The 16,425-nt window shown below is 37.8% G+C and overlaps 1 protein-coding gene across 7 annotated transcripts in view; it reads left to right on the forward strand.

Moving 5' to 3' along the window:
• Positions 1-16,425, forward strand: part of MIA2 (MIA SH3 domain ER export factor 2) — a 79,005-nt gene that overhangs the window by 20,544 nt on the left and 42,036 nt on the right. For 4 of the 7 annotated variants that reach the window (XR_006602843.1, XM_004773297.3, XM_004773295.3 and 1 more), the window contains 4 exons: positions 3,687-3,812; positions 6,137-6,158; positions 6,254-6,342; positions 14,268-14,339. Coding sequence is in view for 6 of the 7 variants with exons in the window: in XM_004773297.3 (XP_004773354.1) it covers positions 3,687-3,812; positions 6,137-6,158; positions 6,254-6,342; positions 14,268-14,339 (309 nt within the window). In the remaining variant the exon portion in view is untranslated. Of the gene's footprint in view, positions 1-72; positions 268-1,898; positions 2,261-3,686; positions 3,813-6,136; positions 6,159-6,253; positions 6,343-14,267; positions 14,340-16,425 lie in introns of those variants that run through there. The other 3 variants (XM_045067696.1, XM_013046245.2, XM_013046243.2) reach the window with 3 other exon arrangements.

The following is a 16,425-nucleotide window of genomic DNA, read 5'->3' on the forward strand; positions in this document are numbered from 1 at the left end:
GGCTCTCCGGGTGGGCAGCATTGGACACGTGAGGCTCGTTGGTGCGGTTCCCAACAGCAACCCCCCGCAACCGGCTCCGCAGTGGTCTGCTCCGGTTGCCGGGTGCAGGTTTGGGTTCCGGACCCAGAGCCGCGGTGTTCTATACCAATTGTTGTGGCTCCAGGCCCTGGCTGCGGCCACTCCAGTTGAGGCGACGTTGGCGCCATGGAGGAGCCCAGGACTGGCCCTCAGTCGTACTTTGGGCTGGTCCTGGAAAAGCTGCGTACGGTGAGTTCAGGCGCGATCAGGGTTACTTGGCCCAGGGGTCGCAGGAGCCTCCCGGGGAAGGAAGTAGCCGACTTTTGGCTTTGCGGTCCTGGTGGCGGTGGTTAGAGGTCCTGAAGCCAGTCCTCTCACCTGCTGTCGGGCTCCTGCGTGTGTCCGAGGCAGTAGCCAGGTTCGCAGGCTGCTGGGGTGGTTGTGTGTGTGTGTGTGTGTGTGTGTGTGTGTGTGTCTGTGTTGGAAAGGGACTTGGAGATCTCGAAGGTGAAGAGAGCATTTACCTAGCAGGATTTTGCAAAGGTGTGTCAAATGTTTTCGGATTCCTAAAAAGAATAGCTTTACCGTCATGTTATTCGCTTTGAACAGGGGTCAATGACACGTGGTTCTCTCGACTGTGAGAAACTTGAGGACTAGTCCTCGAAATGAATTCCTTTTAGTGATGAAACTTCTCGTTGTCTTGAAGGGACACCGAAACCTGGACGGGAAGTTAGGATTGTAATTCTGCGTTTTCTTGTAATAAAGAATGCTCTTTCGAGATACTTTACCCTAAGTGACATTTTTCTTCGCATCTTTCTGTTGTTAATGTAAAAGGTCGTACTAGTGTAAAATCTGGAGATCCTGAACTCCCAGTGTTCAAAATGTTTTTAGTCTTTTTAAGGTTAATTTGTGTAGTTGTGTAGATTTTTCTCTCTTAAGTGTTTATGTGCCTTTGCTGACAGTTGAGGGGTATTTATATGCCTGTGCTTTAAAATGTTTGCATTAAAAATCAAGTCTTTTAAAATATTGGGTCAGTTATAAGGATTGTTTTTTTGTAACCGAAATTAAAAGTACTGTTGTCATGGTGTTCAGTCATTCAACCAAGTGCATCGAGTGATTGTGTGTGTGTGTGTGTGTGTGTGTGTGTATTTGCGTGTGTGAGAGAGACAGTTCTGTGGAGAATTTAAATGGACTGAATTTGGGCCACTGGTGTCAAGCTGTCTGTTAAGGGAGAGAAGAAAAAAGAAATAGTGCAAAGTAGAAACTGATGAACTGCTTACCAAATCATACACAGAAAGTGCTAGGGAAAGTGAGGGGTGGGAGAGATTATATCCAGTTGAGTGTGTAGGAAAGCCTTTCCAGGCTAACTGAATAGGTTAAGCAGAGGGGACAGGAAACAACATTGTGAGTGCAGAGAAGTGTCTTACTCGAATACAGAGTAGGCTCAGGGAATGATGCGCAGAGATGCCTGTTGGAGACATTAAGTAGATTCCCGTTGATGTAGGTGCTGGAGAGCATTTGAAGAATTTCAGTGGTTAGACTTTTGGTTTAAGTAGCTTCCTGATGGTGGCATGTGAGTTAGATGTAAGGAGAACAAAACTAGAAATGGTGTAGGGAGAGATGGCATAGTAGTCAAGTAGGGATAAAGAAGAGGGTACTGAATGGGAGAAATATTTAGTAGCTAAGAGCTAAAATGGGTAGGATCTTGCTGATTGGATGGGAAGGGTGAGAGAGAGGAGGAGTCCAGAATGACTGCCAGGTTTCTGGCTATGGCAGCTTATTCATTCACAGAGGTAGAGTTTATAGGAAGAGAAGCATATTGTGGAACAAGACATGATTTTATTTTGTACATATTTCCGGCCTGGCCGAAACCAAATTGAGGAGTGGACCGCGAGGAGAGGGCAGGTCGCCGGCTCCTTGGAGACGGGCTTGGACCTTCGGATCTTCAGGACGTAGAGCATAACTAGGGGCGAGGCTCTCCGGGTGGGCAGCATTGGACACGTGAGGCTCGTTGGTGCGGTTCCCAACAGCAACCCCCCGCAACCGGCTCCGCAGTGGTCTGCTCCGGTTGCCGGGTGCAGGTTTGGGTTCCGGACCCAAACCGCCGAGTTCTATACCAATTGTTGTGGCTACGTCAGGCCCTGGCTGCGGCCACTCCAGTTGAGGCGACGTTGGCGCCATGGAGGAGCCCAGGACTGGCCCTCAGTCGTACTTTGGGCTGGTCCTGGAAAAGCTGCGTACGGTGAGTTCAGGCGTGATCAGGGTTACTTGGTCCAGGGGTCGCAGGGGGGACAGGAAACAGTATTGTGGAAATGTTTTCTTTCTTTCTTAGAGAATCTTAAGCCGGCGCCCCACTGGGCATGCAGGTTAATGAACTATAGATAGCAATTTGGAAGGAGTACTTATATGGATCAGAGTTATAAAGCAGACTTTGTTGAGGAGAATAGGTGTTAAAGGGTGTTTTTCTAGGTAGAAAGGGCCTAAAAAGGACTGAACCCTGGAAAAAATCAAACCTGGTTAGACTTCAGGTTTTTCTTAAAAGGACATTTTCTTTTATTCCCCTACCATTCTCTTTTTTGTGATTGAGTAGTATATGGGGCCTAGTAACAAAAGAATAACCCCATTGGGTGAGGATGAGCAATGAACTGACCCAGGGAAAGATGAAATATAGGAGGAACTGTAAAAGCCTTAAGCTGTTTTGCACCAAAGACCTGCTCGGGAGAGAAGTTGTGTGGAAAGGCCATGGTTACAGGATCATGGTCTTTGAAGGAGGATTAATAGAAATAGTTACCTTTACTGAGTTCCTGCCCTGCATGTTGAAGCTGCGTTATTCCCATGACAGGTAAGAGAAGGGAGCCACAGAAGTAGGGTAGAGATACTCAGATTCCAAACGCAAAGCTTCATCAGTGGTTTTCAAACCTTTTTTTTCTTAAGCTTCAGATCTATTTTTTTCCTTCACTGTGGGGGAAATCATAAATGGGATCCAGTATACTCCACACATAAAACCTAAACTGGTCGATATCAGGTTTAAAGGACCTGACCTCAGATTCTTTTCCTTTGGGCTCTTACTTTCAGAAGCTCTGAGGTGTGTCTGTAGAATTCCAGTTTGCACATCACTGCATTTTACCAGTGCTGTTTTTCATCACTTGGTGATTGAAAATTGCCTGAAAAATATACTGCGATACCTTCTGTTTGGTAGTCTGGCAGACCATTTCATGAAAAGAGTGTTAATAGTGTTTACACATAAACTTGTACTTACTTATGTCTTAGTTTGTGGGGGCTGCTGTAATAAAAACACCACAGACTGGGTGGCTTAAATAAGTAACATTGTTCTCAGTTCTGGAGGCTGAGAAGGCCAAGATCAAGGTGCTGCAGATCCTGTGTCTGGTGAGGACACACTTCCTGGTTCATTCTTCTCATTATTACCTCACATGGTAGAAAGGTCAAGGGAAGTCTCTGTGGCTTCTTATAAGCGAACTAATCCCTTGCACGAAGGCTCTACTCTCATGATCACCTCCCCAAAGCCCCACTTCCAAATACCATTACACTGGGAATTAGGTTGCAACATATGAATTTTGGGGAACACATACATTCCATGTATAACAGTTTGTAATCAATACTTTTTATCAAATGTGCATTTTTGAGAAGTTAATTTTTTTGTCTTGAAGGTTTTGGTAGGAGTGCCTGAAGATATGAGACCAAATTCCTATGGTTTTCCATGGGAATTGGTGATATGTGCAGGTGTTTTTGGATTTTTTGCTGTTCTCTTGTTTTTGTGGAGGAGTTTTCGGTCGGTAAGTAACCAATATTAAGAGAATATTCATGTGTCTTAAGGTTGAACAGTTAATACGAGAAACATATCTTTTATTTTAAGGAAAGAAGTTGATTGTTAAGTGCATTTCTCGTGTTAATTTGTGGCCATTAGAAAATGTGAACTCAGAGGAATTTTTTTAAGTGTAAAAATTTTAAAGACTTTCTTTGTAGAAGTATTCTACAATAATATTAAAACCTTACATTTATATTTTATTTATTTATTTTGATCTGTGCTTATTTATTTTTAAAAAGTTTTTATTTATTTGAGAGCAAGCGCAAGAGAGACAGAAAAAGATTGTGAGTGGTGGTGGGGTGGAGGGGGTGGTGGGGAGGGACAGAGGGAGAGGGAGAAGCAGGCTCTGCTGAGCAGGGATCCTGAAGTGGGTATCAATTTCAAGATTCTGGTATCAAGACCTGAGCTGAACAAAATATTACAGCAAAACAAAAATATTACCAAGGTTTTTGGTTACTCTTAATTGACCTATTCTTGCAGGGTCGCCTAGATTTACTTCTTCCCATATTTGAATACTTTCAGAGTTGTTTTTAGTGTAGATCTTTGTATGGCAAACTTTCTGAGACTTTATTTTGAGTGCTTGAGGATATTCGAATTAAGCTCCCACATTGGAATCATAATTTGTTTGCTATAAACATTTTTGGTCCAAAGGTCTGTCCTTTTAATACTTTAAACCCTTAATTCCTTGTCTTTTTTTTTTTTTTTTTTTTTTTTTTTTTTTTTTTTAAAGATTTTTTATTTATTTATTTGACAGAGAGAGATGACAAGCAGGCAGAGAGGCAGGCAGAGAGAGGGAAGGAAGCAGGCTCCCTGCTGAACAGAGAGCCCGATGCGGGGCTCGATCCCAGGACCCCGGGATCATGACCCGAGCCGAAGGCAGCGGCTTAACTCACTGAGCCACCCAGGCGCCCCAATTCCTTGTCTTTTTATGTCTAATGTTACTTATTGAAAAGTCTAATGTCAGTGTGACTGTTACTCATAAGTGATCTGTTTTCTGTAGAAGCTTTTAGAATCTTTTAATATTTTTTTTTTTAAGATTTCATTTATTTGACAGATCACAAGTAGGCAGGGAGGCAGGCAGAGAGAGAGGAGGAAGCACGCTTCCCCACTGAGCAGAGAGCCTGATGTGGGGCTCCATCCTAGGACCCTGAGATCATGACCTGAGCCAAAGGCAGAGGCTTAACCCACTGAGCCACCCAGGAGCCCCTTAATTTGATATTCTTATTTCAGTATAATGTGTCTAGGCTTAAATGTTTTTTCTTATTTCTGTTTTAGAATTCTCTGGAATCTTTTAATATGAGGTCTTTCATTTTTTTTTTTTTTTTTTTAATCCTAGAAGTTACTGTCTGCATTTTACATTTTATTTTTCTCCTTTTGGGACTGTATTTTTAGATACTGCCCTTTCTATTTCTGCCTTCCATATCTCTTAACTTTTGTTTTTCAATTTTTTAATAGGTTCTTACTACCTTTTGAGATAGGTCCTCAATGCAATAATTCAGTTCACTAATTTAGTCCTATATTAATACTGATTCTACTGTACTTCGACTTTAAAACTTAAAAACTTGGGGCGCCTGGGTGGCTCAGTGGGTTAAGGCCTCTGCCTTCGGCTCAGGTCATGATCCCAGGGTTCTGGGATCGAGCCCCGCATTGAGCCCCGAATCGGGCTCTCTGCTTAGCAGGGAGCCTGCTTCCCTTCCTCTCTCTCTGCCTGCTTCTCTGCTTACTTGTGATCTCTGTCTGTCGAATAAATAAGTAAAATCTTTAAAAAAAATAAATAAAACTTAAAAACTTTTAAAAATTATATCCCTATACATCTTCTGTAGATGATTTAAGTTCTCTAAGTCTGCTTATCTTTACAAATGGGATCTTTCCTTCATTTTTTGAGAGAGAAAACGGTTAAAGAAGAAAAAGATTTTATATTCAATTCAATCCATGGTAACATTTTCTCAAACTTTATTTTGGGTGTTATCAGTGGGGGAGATGGTACTAAGGGCTTCCTGAAATTGTTTGAGGACCAAATATATTTGATGAACAGTGGGATAAATGAAATGAAACAGGTGTTTTTAAGGTAGAATTATTTCAGAGCCTTTAATATGCTAATAAATAATGTGATTCTTCAGTAGAGAGACTTTAATATGTAACATTTTTTCCCATTGGAAAAAACACTTTCAGATAACGCATATTCATACTAAGGCAATAAGAAACCAGTTGTTTTTCAGTTGGTAGAAGTTAAATAGATTTACTTGAATATATATTTGTTTTAATGTAATTTTTGTTAAACATTTGTTTCAGGTTAGAAGCCGGCTTTATGTGGGTAAGCTCTTTTTTCTCTTCTAGATCTCATCATTATTTATAATTTTGAAACTTAAAACAATTTACATATGATGATGATATGAACTTTCTTTTCAGGAAGAGAGAATAAGCTTGCTGTAGAACTTTCTACACTAATTGATGAAAAATGTAAACTACTTGAAAAACTTAGTCTTGTTCAAAAAGAGGTAAGATATTTTTGAAAATGTTAACATTCATGTTAGAGTTAGAGGACTTAATACTCTTCAGTGCAGATACTTCAGTGTTAAGTTTAAGATTATTAATGCTTTATAAAGTGTGAGAGTTCAATTGCTTTTCATATTACCAATCTTATTAGTTTTAACCATTGTGGTAGGGTAATAGGATAATGAGGGTAAGCACTTTTTCATGTTTTTATTGGTCATTTTGAATATTCTTTTTGTGAAGTTGACTGCTCAAGCTTATTTTTTTTTCATGTTTGAGAAGGTGTCATCTTTCTTTTTCCTTTTCAATATGTAGAATATTTTCTATATTTGAACATGAACCCTTTGTCAGATATATGTACTGCAAATATTTTCCTCCACTGTGTGGTTTACCTTTTTATTTCAAACGGTAAGCAGAGGTTCTTAATTTAACCTAGTCTAATTCATCCATCGTCTTTATGATAACTGCTTTTTTGTTTCTTATTTAAGAATTTTTGATTACTCAAGGATACGAAGATATTCTTTTGTGCTACTTTTAGAAACTTTGTTTTACTTTTCTCATTTAGTCTTTGTTTAAGTTTGCTAGGACTGCCATAACAAAATGCCACAGACCAGCTGGCTTACCAACAGAAATTAATTTTTTCACCGTTCTGGAGGCTAATAGTCTAAGATCAAAATGTGGGAGGTTTGGTATATTATGAGGCTCTTCTCCTTAGCCTGCATGCCCTTATCTCATGTGGTCTTACCTCTGTGCAGGTGTTCATTTGTGTGTCTCTGAGTGTCTATATTTCCTCTTTTTTTTTTAGTTTTATGTATTTATTTGATGCAGAGAGAGAGAACACAAGCAGAGGGAGCAGTAGGCAGAGGGAGAGGGAGAAGCATGCTCTGCACTGAGCAGGGAGCCCAATGTGGGGCTCTATCCCAGGACTCTGGGATCATGACCTGGGCCGAAGTTAGAGGCTTAACAAACTGAGTCACCCAGGCACTTAGTGTTTCCTCTTCTAATAGGGACAGCAGTCTGATTAGATTAGGGCTCACCATAAAGACTTTATTTTAATTTAACCACCTCTTTAAAGGGTGTGTCTCCAAATACAGTCACATTCTGAGGCTCTGGAGCTATATATTTTGGGGAAAACAGTTCATCTATATATTTATTTATTTTTTTTTTAAATTTAGAACTTCATCTTTAATTTGTTGTATAACATAATAACGGCACAATGCTTTCAAATAATAAAGCATATTTAAGAGCATTGTACTCACTAAGTTATTATTAAAACTGATATGTATTTGATAAAAGTAAAACATTGTGCCATTATATATTTATTTTTAAAAAAGATTTTTTAAAATTTATTTGACAGAGTGACATGGTGAGAAAGGGAGCACAAGAAGAGGGGAGTGGAAGATAGAGAAACAGGCTTCCCGCTGAGCAGGGAGCCCCATGAGGGGCATGATCCCAGGATCCTGGGATCATGGCCTGAGCTGGCCTGAGCCAAAGGCAGATGTTTAACAACTGAGCCACCCGGGTGCCCTGAATATTTGTCTTTTCATGTGTCCATTGGCCATTTATTTATCTTCTCCTGAGAAATCTCTCCTCACTTCCTTTGCCTATTTTTAAACTGGGTTATTTGTCTTTTTATTATTTAATTTATTTAAATTATTTAAGTTATTTAAATAATTTTATTAAATATTATTTTAATATTAATAATTATATTATTATTTTATTTTATTTTATTTTTTAAATAAGATTTTATTTATCCATTTGAGAGAGAGAGTGAGAGAGAGCATGAGAGGGAAGAAGGTCAGAGGGAGAAGCAGACTCCCGTGGAGCTGGTAGCCGGATGCGGAACTCAATCCCGGGACTCTGGGATCATGACCTGAGCCAAAGGCAGTCGCTCAACCAACCAAGCCACCCAGGCACCCTGGCTTTTTATTATTGAGTTGTAACTTTGTATATTATACATACAAGCTTCTAAATATCTGATTTTCCAGTATTTTCTCTCATTTCTCTGGGCTTTCTCCTTACTTTCTTGGTAGTATCTTTGAGGCATTAAAGTTTTTAATTTTCTTTCTTTCTTTTTTTTTTTATTTATTTTTAATTTATTTTTTAAAGATTTTATTTATTTGACAGACAGAGATCACAAGTAGGCAGAGAGGCAGGCAGAGAGAGAGGAAAAGAAGCAGGCTCCCTGCTGAGAGAGCCCGATGTGGGGCTCGATCCCAGGACCCTGAGATCCCGACCTGAGCCGAAGGCAGAGTCTTTAACCCACTGAGCCACCCAGGCGCCCCCCCCCCTTTTTTTTAAAGATTGTTATTTATTCATTTGACAGAGAGAGACACAGTGAGAGAGGGGGAGTGGAAGACGGAGAAGCAGGCTTCCCACCCAGCAGGGAGCCCAGTGTGGGGCTCAATCCCAGGACCCTGGGATCATGACCTGACCCGAAGGCAGACTCTTAACAACTGAGCCACTCAGGCGCCCTTAATTTTCTTTTTAAAAGATTTTATTTATTTATTTGACAGGGGGCACTAGCAGTGGGGAGAGGCAGAGGGAAAGGGAGAAACAGACTTCCCACTGAGCAGGGATGTTGATGTGGGGCTCTATCCCAGGACCCTAAGATCATGACCTGAGCTGAAGGAAGACATTTAATTGATTGAGCCACCTAAGCGCCTCTGAAAGTTTTTAATTTTTATAATAATGCTCAGTTTTTCTACTTTTTTTTTTTTTGTTTACACTTTTGGTGTCGTATCTAAGAAACAGTTGCTTAAAACAAGCTCTGAAAGATTTACACTTGTATTTTTTTCTTAAAAGTTTTATGGGATTAGATTTTATGTTTAGGTCTTTGATCTGTTTTGAATTAATTTTTTATAAATTGTGTGAGGTAAGGGTGGGTCCAACTTCATTCTTTGGCATGTGGATATCCAGTTTTCCCTAGCAATGTTTGTTGAAAGGTTTGTTCTTTCCCCCATTGAATTGTTGTGGCACCTTTATTGAAAATCAGTTGACTGTAATTGTGAAGGTTCATTTTTGGATTCTCAACTTAGCTGTTATGTTTGTCTTTATGCCAGTTCCAAACTGTCTTGATCAATGTTAGCTTTTTGATGGGAAATGTAAGCCCTTTAACTTTGTTCCTTTATTTCAAAATCATTTTGATTATTCTGGGTCCTTTGTATTTTCTGTGAATTTTGGGATCAGCTTGCAATTTCTGCAAACAGATTAACTGGAATTCTTTTTTTTTTTTTTTTTTTTTTTTTTTTTTTTTAAGATTTTATTTTTGGGATGCCTAGGTGGTGCAGTTGGTTGAGTGTCTGACTCTTGATTTCAGCTTAGGTCGTGATCTGAGGTTTGTAGGATTGAGCCCTGCATTGGGCTCCACACCGAGCTCAGAGTTGGCTTGGGACTTTCTCCCTCTGCTCTCCGTCCCCCACCAAAATAAATAAATCTTAATTTTAAAAAATGTTTACTTTTAAGTAATCTCTGCATCCAACATGGGACATGAACCCATGACCCTGAGATCAAGAGTCACATGCTCCACTGACTAAGCCAGGCAGGCGCCCCAGATTAGCTACAGTTTTGATAGGGCTTATGTTGAATCTATAAATCATTTCGGGATGTATTGCTGTCTGAACAATATGAAGTCTCTGATCTAGGAATAGGAATAGGAGATGGAGATGTCTTTCCATTTAGTTGGGTCTTCTCTGTTTTGTAGTTTTTAGAGTATAAGGTTTGGAGCATTTGGCTTGGTCATTTGGTCGAACATGCTACTCGTGATGTCAGTGTTGTAAGTTTGAACCCCACGCTCAATGTAGAGATTACTTAAAAATAAAATCTTAAAACAAAAAAGAGTACAAGGCCTACCATTTTTTTAGTTAAATTTATTCCTACATATTTTATTCTTTTTGATGCTATTACAAATGAGTTTTTAAAATTCTATCTTTTATTTGATCATTGCTGGAATAGTGTTTATTCTCCTATTATTTTCTAAACATTTATGGGACCTTTAGTGAGGTATCTACCTTTTTATTCCTGATAATTGGTTGGTTGAACAACTTCTCTCCCTTTTTTATCCTTTATCAGCCTTGGTAGTGTTTTATCAATGTTTTAGTGCCTTTATTTATTTATTTAAATGCTCTATTTATTTAAATATTTTATTTATTTATTTGAGAGAGAGGGAAAGAATGAGCAAGAAAGAGAGAAAGCACCAGTCAGGGGAGTGGCAGAGAAGCAGAATCACCGCTGAGCAGGGATCCTGATGTGGGACTCTATCCCAGGATTCTGGGATTATGACCTGAGCCCAAGGCAGAGGCTTAACTGTCTCAGCCACACAGGTGCCATAGAGTTTTCATTTATTTATTTGAGAGGGAGAAAGAGAGTGAGCACGTGGGCACAAGCTGGGGAGGGACAGAAAGAGGGGAGAAGCAGATTCCCTGCTCAGCAGGGAAACCTACATGAGGCTCTATCCCAGGACCCAGGAATCATGACCTGAACTGAAGGCAGATGCTTAACTGAATGAGCCATGCAGTTGCCCCTTTTTAATGCCTTTCAAGAACAATCTTTTGGTTTTGTTGATTTTTTTTACTTTGTTTTATATTTAATTTCTTTATTTTTTCCCCCACTTTGCTTTGCTTTATTTAACTCTTCTTTTTTGTTCACTTTTTGGGATGTGTACTTAAATCATTGAGTTTTACTTTATACTTCCTTTACACTTTCTGCATTAAAGCTCTAATTTACTTTGGCTTTCTTTAAAACATCTCATCGGTTTGGGTATGTCATGCTTTCTTGATCAAACAGGATAAAATATTTTAAAATTTTTGTTGTGCTGTCTTCTTGGAAACACTAGTTATTTGGTAGGGTACTTATTAATTTCCTAAGAGAGATTTCTTAAAATTTCTTTTTAATTAATTTTTAGCTTAATTTTACCTAATTCTATTTAATTCAGAGTATACGGTCTATGATTTCATTCTTTGTTCTTTGTTGAGACCTAATTTATGACTTGGTATAAGATTGATTTTGGTAAGTGTTTCATGTATGACAGAAATACATACATTCATTACCCTTGTGATGTAATACCACTTTTATTTACCCTAGTTATTGGTATATATTTTTGTTACTTTTTAAATTCATATTATCTATTGGTTATTGAGCAAAGTATGTTTCCCATTATGATTATGCATTTGTTTTTTTTCTTAATTTTGTCAATTTTATGTTAGGTGGATACAGATTTGTAATTGTTTTATCTTCCTGGTTAGATTGAGCCTTTTATCATTATGAAATACCCCTGTTTTATCTTTAGGAATTTTTGATTTTGTCTGATATTAGTGTAGCTATTTGGTAAGTATTTGCATGGTAGATCTTTTCCCATTAGTCTACTTTTAACCTTTTTATGTACTTATTTTTCTGTTGTCTCTTTTAGAAATAGTGTACAGTTGGATTTTGATTTTTTAAATTAGTCTAAAAAAATCTTTGTATTTAATGGACTATTACTTCATTTGCATTCCATGTAACTTCTAATTTATTAGGGCTTAAATCTATCATCTTAACTATTTCTATTTCACACGTATTCCACGTTCTTTTTTCTCTCCTCTCTTATTTTTTTTATTAAAGTAGTTTATTTTTTATTATTTCAATATTTTCTATATCAGTGGGTTTGTTACTTATGGATTATCTTATATTCTTTTAATGATTATCTTAGAAATTACAACATCTACCCTTAACTTACTAAAATCTAATATAAGTGAATGCTGTTACTACTTACTGGATGATGTAAAGATCTTAGAATACTGTAATTCCACTGTCCCTTTTTGTGCAAGTGCTTTTGCACTATATTTTGATTTTATATTTGTTTAAACCTCCAAGTCATTTTATTACTATTTGAAATCCTGACCATTTGTTTGGATTTACCCATATGTTTATTATTTTCATTACTATTTATTCTTTCATTCATTTTCAGCTTTCTTCTGGGATGATTTTCCTTACTTCTGAAGAACACACTAGTGTTTTCTTTTAAAAAAAGTAGAGAGAGAGTGAGTGAGAGTAAGAGAGAGAACAGGGGCAGAGGGAGAGGAGAGGGAGAGAAAGTGGGAGATGCAGATTGCCCTGCTGAGCAGGGAGCCCTACGTGGGGCTGGATCCCAGTCATGGCTTGAGCTAAGGCAGAGGCTTAACCAACTGAGCCACCCAGGTGCCCCATCCTAATCTTTCCTTTTGTGGAGTATACTATTGATAAATTCTCTGTTTTTGTTTGTCTGATAATATATAATGTACATTTTGTGTAATGCTGTTTTTTGAATGCTAGGTTGGCAATTTTTCCCCCCTTTTTTAAGATTTTATTTATTTGTCAGAGAGAGAGAGAGCACAAGCAGGGGGAGCAGCATGGGGAGAGAGAGAAGCAGGTTCCATGTTGAGCAAGGAGCTGGAGGTGGGACTCAATCCCAGGACCCTGGGATCATGATCTGAGCTGAAGGCAGTCGCATAACTGACTGAGCCACCCAGGCATCCCATATTAACCCTTATTTTAATGTCTTATTGAAAATTCTTTTTATTTATTTATTTATTTATTTATTCGAGAGGGAGACAGAGTGAGAATAGTGGGGAGAAGGAGAGGGAGAGAGAATCTTAAGCAGACTTTGTGCTAAATGTGGAACCCAAAGCAGAGCTCGATCTCACAACTCTGAGATCATGACCTGAGCTGTATTTAAGAGCTGGGGAGCTTAACCAACTGTGCCACCCAGGTGCCCCTGACTGAAAATTCCTGTTATTTGTATTCTTCAAGAATCTGTTTCTCCTGCTCATTTTTTTCTTGGTTCTTAGTCAGATCTTGTGTTCATCAGTGCCAGGTTATATAAGAGAAAAATCTGAAGCTGTGAGTGATGTTATCTTTCTCCTTAAGGGTTTACTGTTGCTTCTCATAGGCAGCTAGGATGAGACATCAGAAATCATAGATTACTTTGAGTACAGATTAAAATGTTTGGAACTTTGGCCTTACTTCGAGGGATTGGTCCGTTTCTGGTTTAGACTTTCTTATAAAAGCCAGTGTGGGTTGGTATTAGTTTCTGCTCAGTTTCTTGGCCTATCATCCTCTGTTTTTGGGCTGGGAGAAGGAAATGTCAAATGCTAGGCTTGCTTTTCTAAGAATTCCCTTTTCTATCTCATTCTGTCGATAGCTGTCTGAAGCCTTCTGACATATCCTATTTTTCTGTGTGTTTTTGTCCATCTTCTTCTTCTTCTTCTTTTTTTTTTTTTTTTAGATTTTATTTATTTATTTGACACAGAGAGACAGCAAGAAAGGGAACACAAGCAAGGGAAGTGTGAGGGGGGGAGAAGCAGGTCTCCCATTGAGCTGGGAGTCTGATGTGGGGTTCAAACCTAGGACCCTGGGATTATGTCCTAAATTGAAGGCAGGCACCTAACCAGCTGAGCCGCCCAGGTGCCCCATCCATCTCTCCTTAATCTGGCGAGAAGCGTTTTCCAAATAGCCTAGTTTTCCATTTAATCACTTTAAAAAAAAGAAAAAAAGCATTGAAATAAGTGTATTTTGCCAAATCTTATAGCATTGTATGTTTCATTTTCTTTGTTTTGCATGTTTAAAGATTTTATATTGCCTGCTTGCTATATTTATTCTATGATTTGAATTACAAGTGAAAAGTTCTGATGACCAGTTTGTATTAATTTCTCTTTAATGAATAGGCAGACTTGGGACTGTTCTCTTAGTCTTAAAGGTGAAGTTCTGTCATTTGTTACTCAGGTTAGGGTATTGTGGTATGTTAGCTGCCCTGGCTCTAATATAGTGTTCATATCTGAAGAACTTAAAGCTAAGTAAATCAAAGTAAATTAAGCATACATGTGGAAGTGGATTTTGTCTGCATCTTAGATACCTCTCCAGATAAATTTAGAATAAAATTTGTAGAGTTTTTCCTTACAGTGTTGCTTTCTTTCAGTATGAAGGCTTAGAATCATCTTTAAAGGATGCCAGTTTTGAGAAGGAGTCAACAGAAGCACAAAGTTTGGAGGTAAAAACAGTGCCTATAATTATAAAAGCTGGGGTTAAGATTTTTTACTAGATATCATAAACTTTAAGGAAAATATATCTCCTCAAAATTATTTCAAAAGAAATGTGAAAGAGCATTTCTAGATGTTAAAACTTAAAGAAAAAGTTAATTATAGGAAATGGGACATTAGGTAACATAAATATTTTTAAAAATTTGAACTTTGCTTGCTAACTTGTTTTGAGCGAGGCATATTCAATTTACTGGAATCTAGAGCCTTATAGAAGCTCTTTATTTTTCATTCTTGGGAATGAAATGTATTAAGTAACCCTTCCTTTTTTTTTTTTTTTTTAAAAGATTTTATTTATTTATTTGACAGAGAGAGATTACAAGTAGGCAGAGAGGCAGGCAGAGAGAGAGAGGAGGAAGCAGCTCCCTGTTGAGCAGAGAGCCCGATGCAGGACTTGATCCCAGGACCCTGAGATCATGACCTAAGCCAAAGGCAGCGGCTTAATCCACTGAGCCACCCAGGCGCCCAACCCTTCCTTTTTTTGATTCTTTTTGCTCTAGAAAGGAAAAAATAGAAAGATTCATTTTCATAAATTTAGGAATAGTTGGCAGGAATAAATTATGTAAATTGTGGCAGTAGGTGCCTTTACTTCATCCCCATTGTATTAGGAGCTGACTAGAATTAGACCAAAGATTTATATTGTAAGCAGTGATGTGCTGGTAAAGGTTTAATAGCTGGCTCTCTGAAAAGCAGGAGTCCTTGTTTGTAGCATTTGCTTGCTTCTGTTTTGTAAATACTTCCAATTTCAAGGTACCAACATGATGTCACTGAATGTAGGGTTTGGGAGAGATAACTTATAGTTAGCTCTCTTGAGCCAGGTATGATTTGGCTAGTAATAAGAAGGGAAATAATAAAAATTTGTCATTTAGCTAAGCTACAATAGATTAGAGTAAATGCTATTTGTTGTTATTTAGAGATGGAAGTATTGTCAGAAGCATACTAATACTAAAGTAGAAAACAATGGATTTTGTACTTTTGGTATATGTGTTTAGACAGTCCAGCTCGGCTGTTATCAATCACTGATGTCTGTAACCATCAGAAAGTGTATTATTATAACACTGGATATTAACTAACTGGAATTAAAATAGAAATTTTTAAAAAAGCTATAGATTATGTCTCAAAATTTCCTCGGTAGAGCCCAAAGGAAGTTATAAATTGAATTCCAATGGAGTAAATTTCTTAATCTTTTCTTTCTTCATTTGTTACCTAATAATATCCTCGAGAACTTGTTGAAATTGTTTTATTTACTGATCTTCTGTTTTATCTCCTCTTCCAGCAGTGCATTCTTAGTTTGATTAAAAATAAATAAGTAAATAAAGAATCACAGAAGGCATTTAGCCTAGCAACAGAAAAGCAAAAACTGGACATAAAAGGCATTTATTCAAGTTTGGTAGTATTGTGGATAAAATAAAACACACCAATTTATTCTTAAGGCATTGAATTTACATTATCTAGCAGGAAAATTTAAATGAACATTTTAGAACTTTTGGTCCTATTTTTATAATTTTAAAAAACTTGTGATATTTATTTTTAAGCTTGGTAGACATAATATAAACTATATATGATACAATTTAAAAATTTGATGGTTGAATCAGTAGATAAAATCTAATAGTACTGTAATTTTGATTCAAGTCAGGGAATTCAAATAATCAAATAACCAAAGTTGGGAAATACATATAAGCAAGTTTTTTGACCACTGTAATATAGTATGTACTTGTTCTTTTTTTATTTTGGTCTCTGTTAAATTCTTTGAATCTTTGGGTTTTTTTTTTTAACAAGTTTGTTGAAGGATCACAAATATTAGAGGTATGTTTATTACATATTTAAAATCCAATTGGAATGATTCAGTAACTAATCATTTAAAATGAAAAAGGTCCAGGGGCACCTGGGTGGCTCAATTGTTAAGCAGCTGCCTTTGGGTCAGGTCATGATCCCAGGTTCCTTGGATCAAGCCCTGTGTTGGACTCCCTGCTCAGCAGGAAACCTGCTTCTCCCTTTCCCACTCCCTCTGCTTGTGTTCCTGCTCTCACTTTTCTCTCT

This window comes from Mustela putorius, unplaced genomic scaffold (assembly GCF_011764305.1).
Source record: "Mustela putorius furo isolate JIRA1106 unplaced genomic scaffold, ASM1176430v1.1 tig00003898_pilon_pilon_pilon, whole genome shotgun sequence".
NCBI classification, from domain to species: Eukaryota; Metazoa; Chordata; class Mammalia; order Carnivora; family Mustelidae; genus Mustela; species Mustela putorius.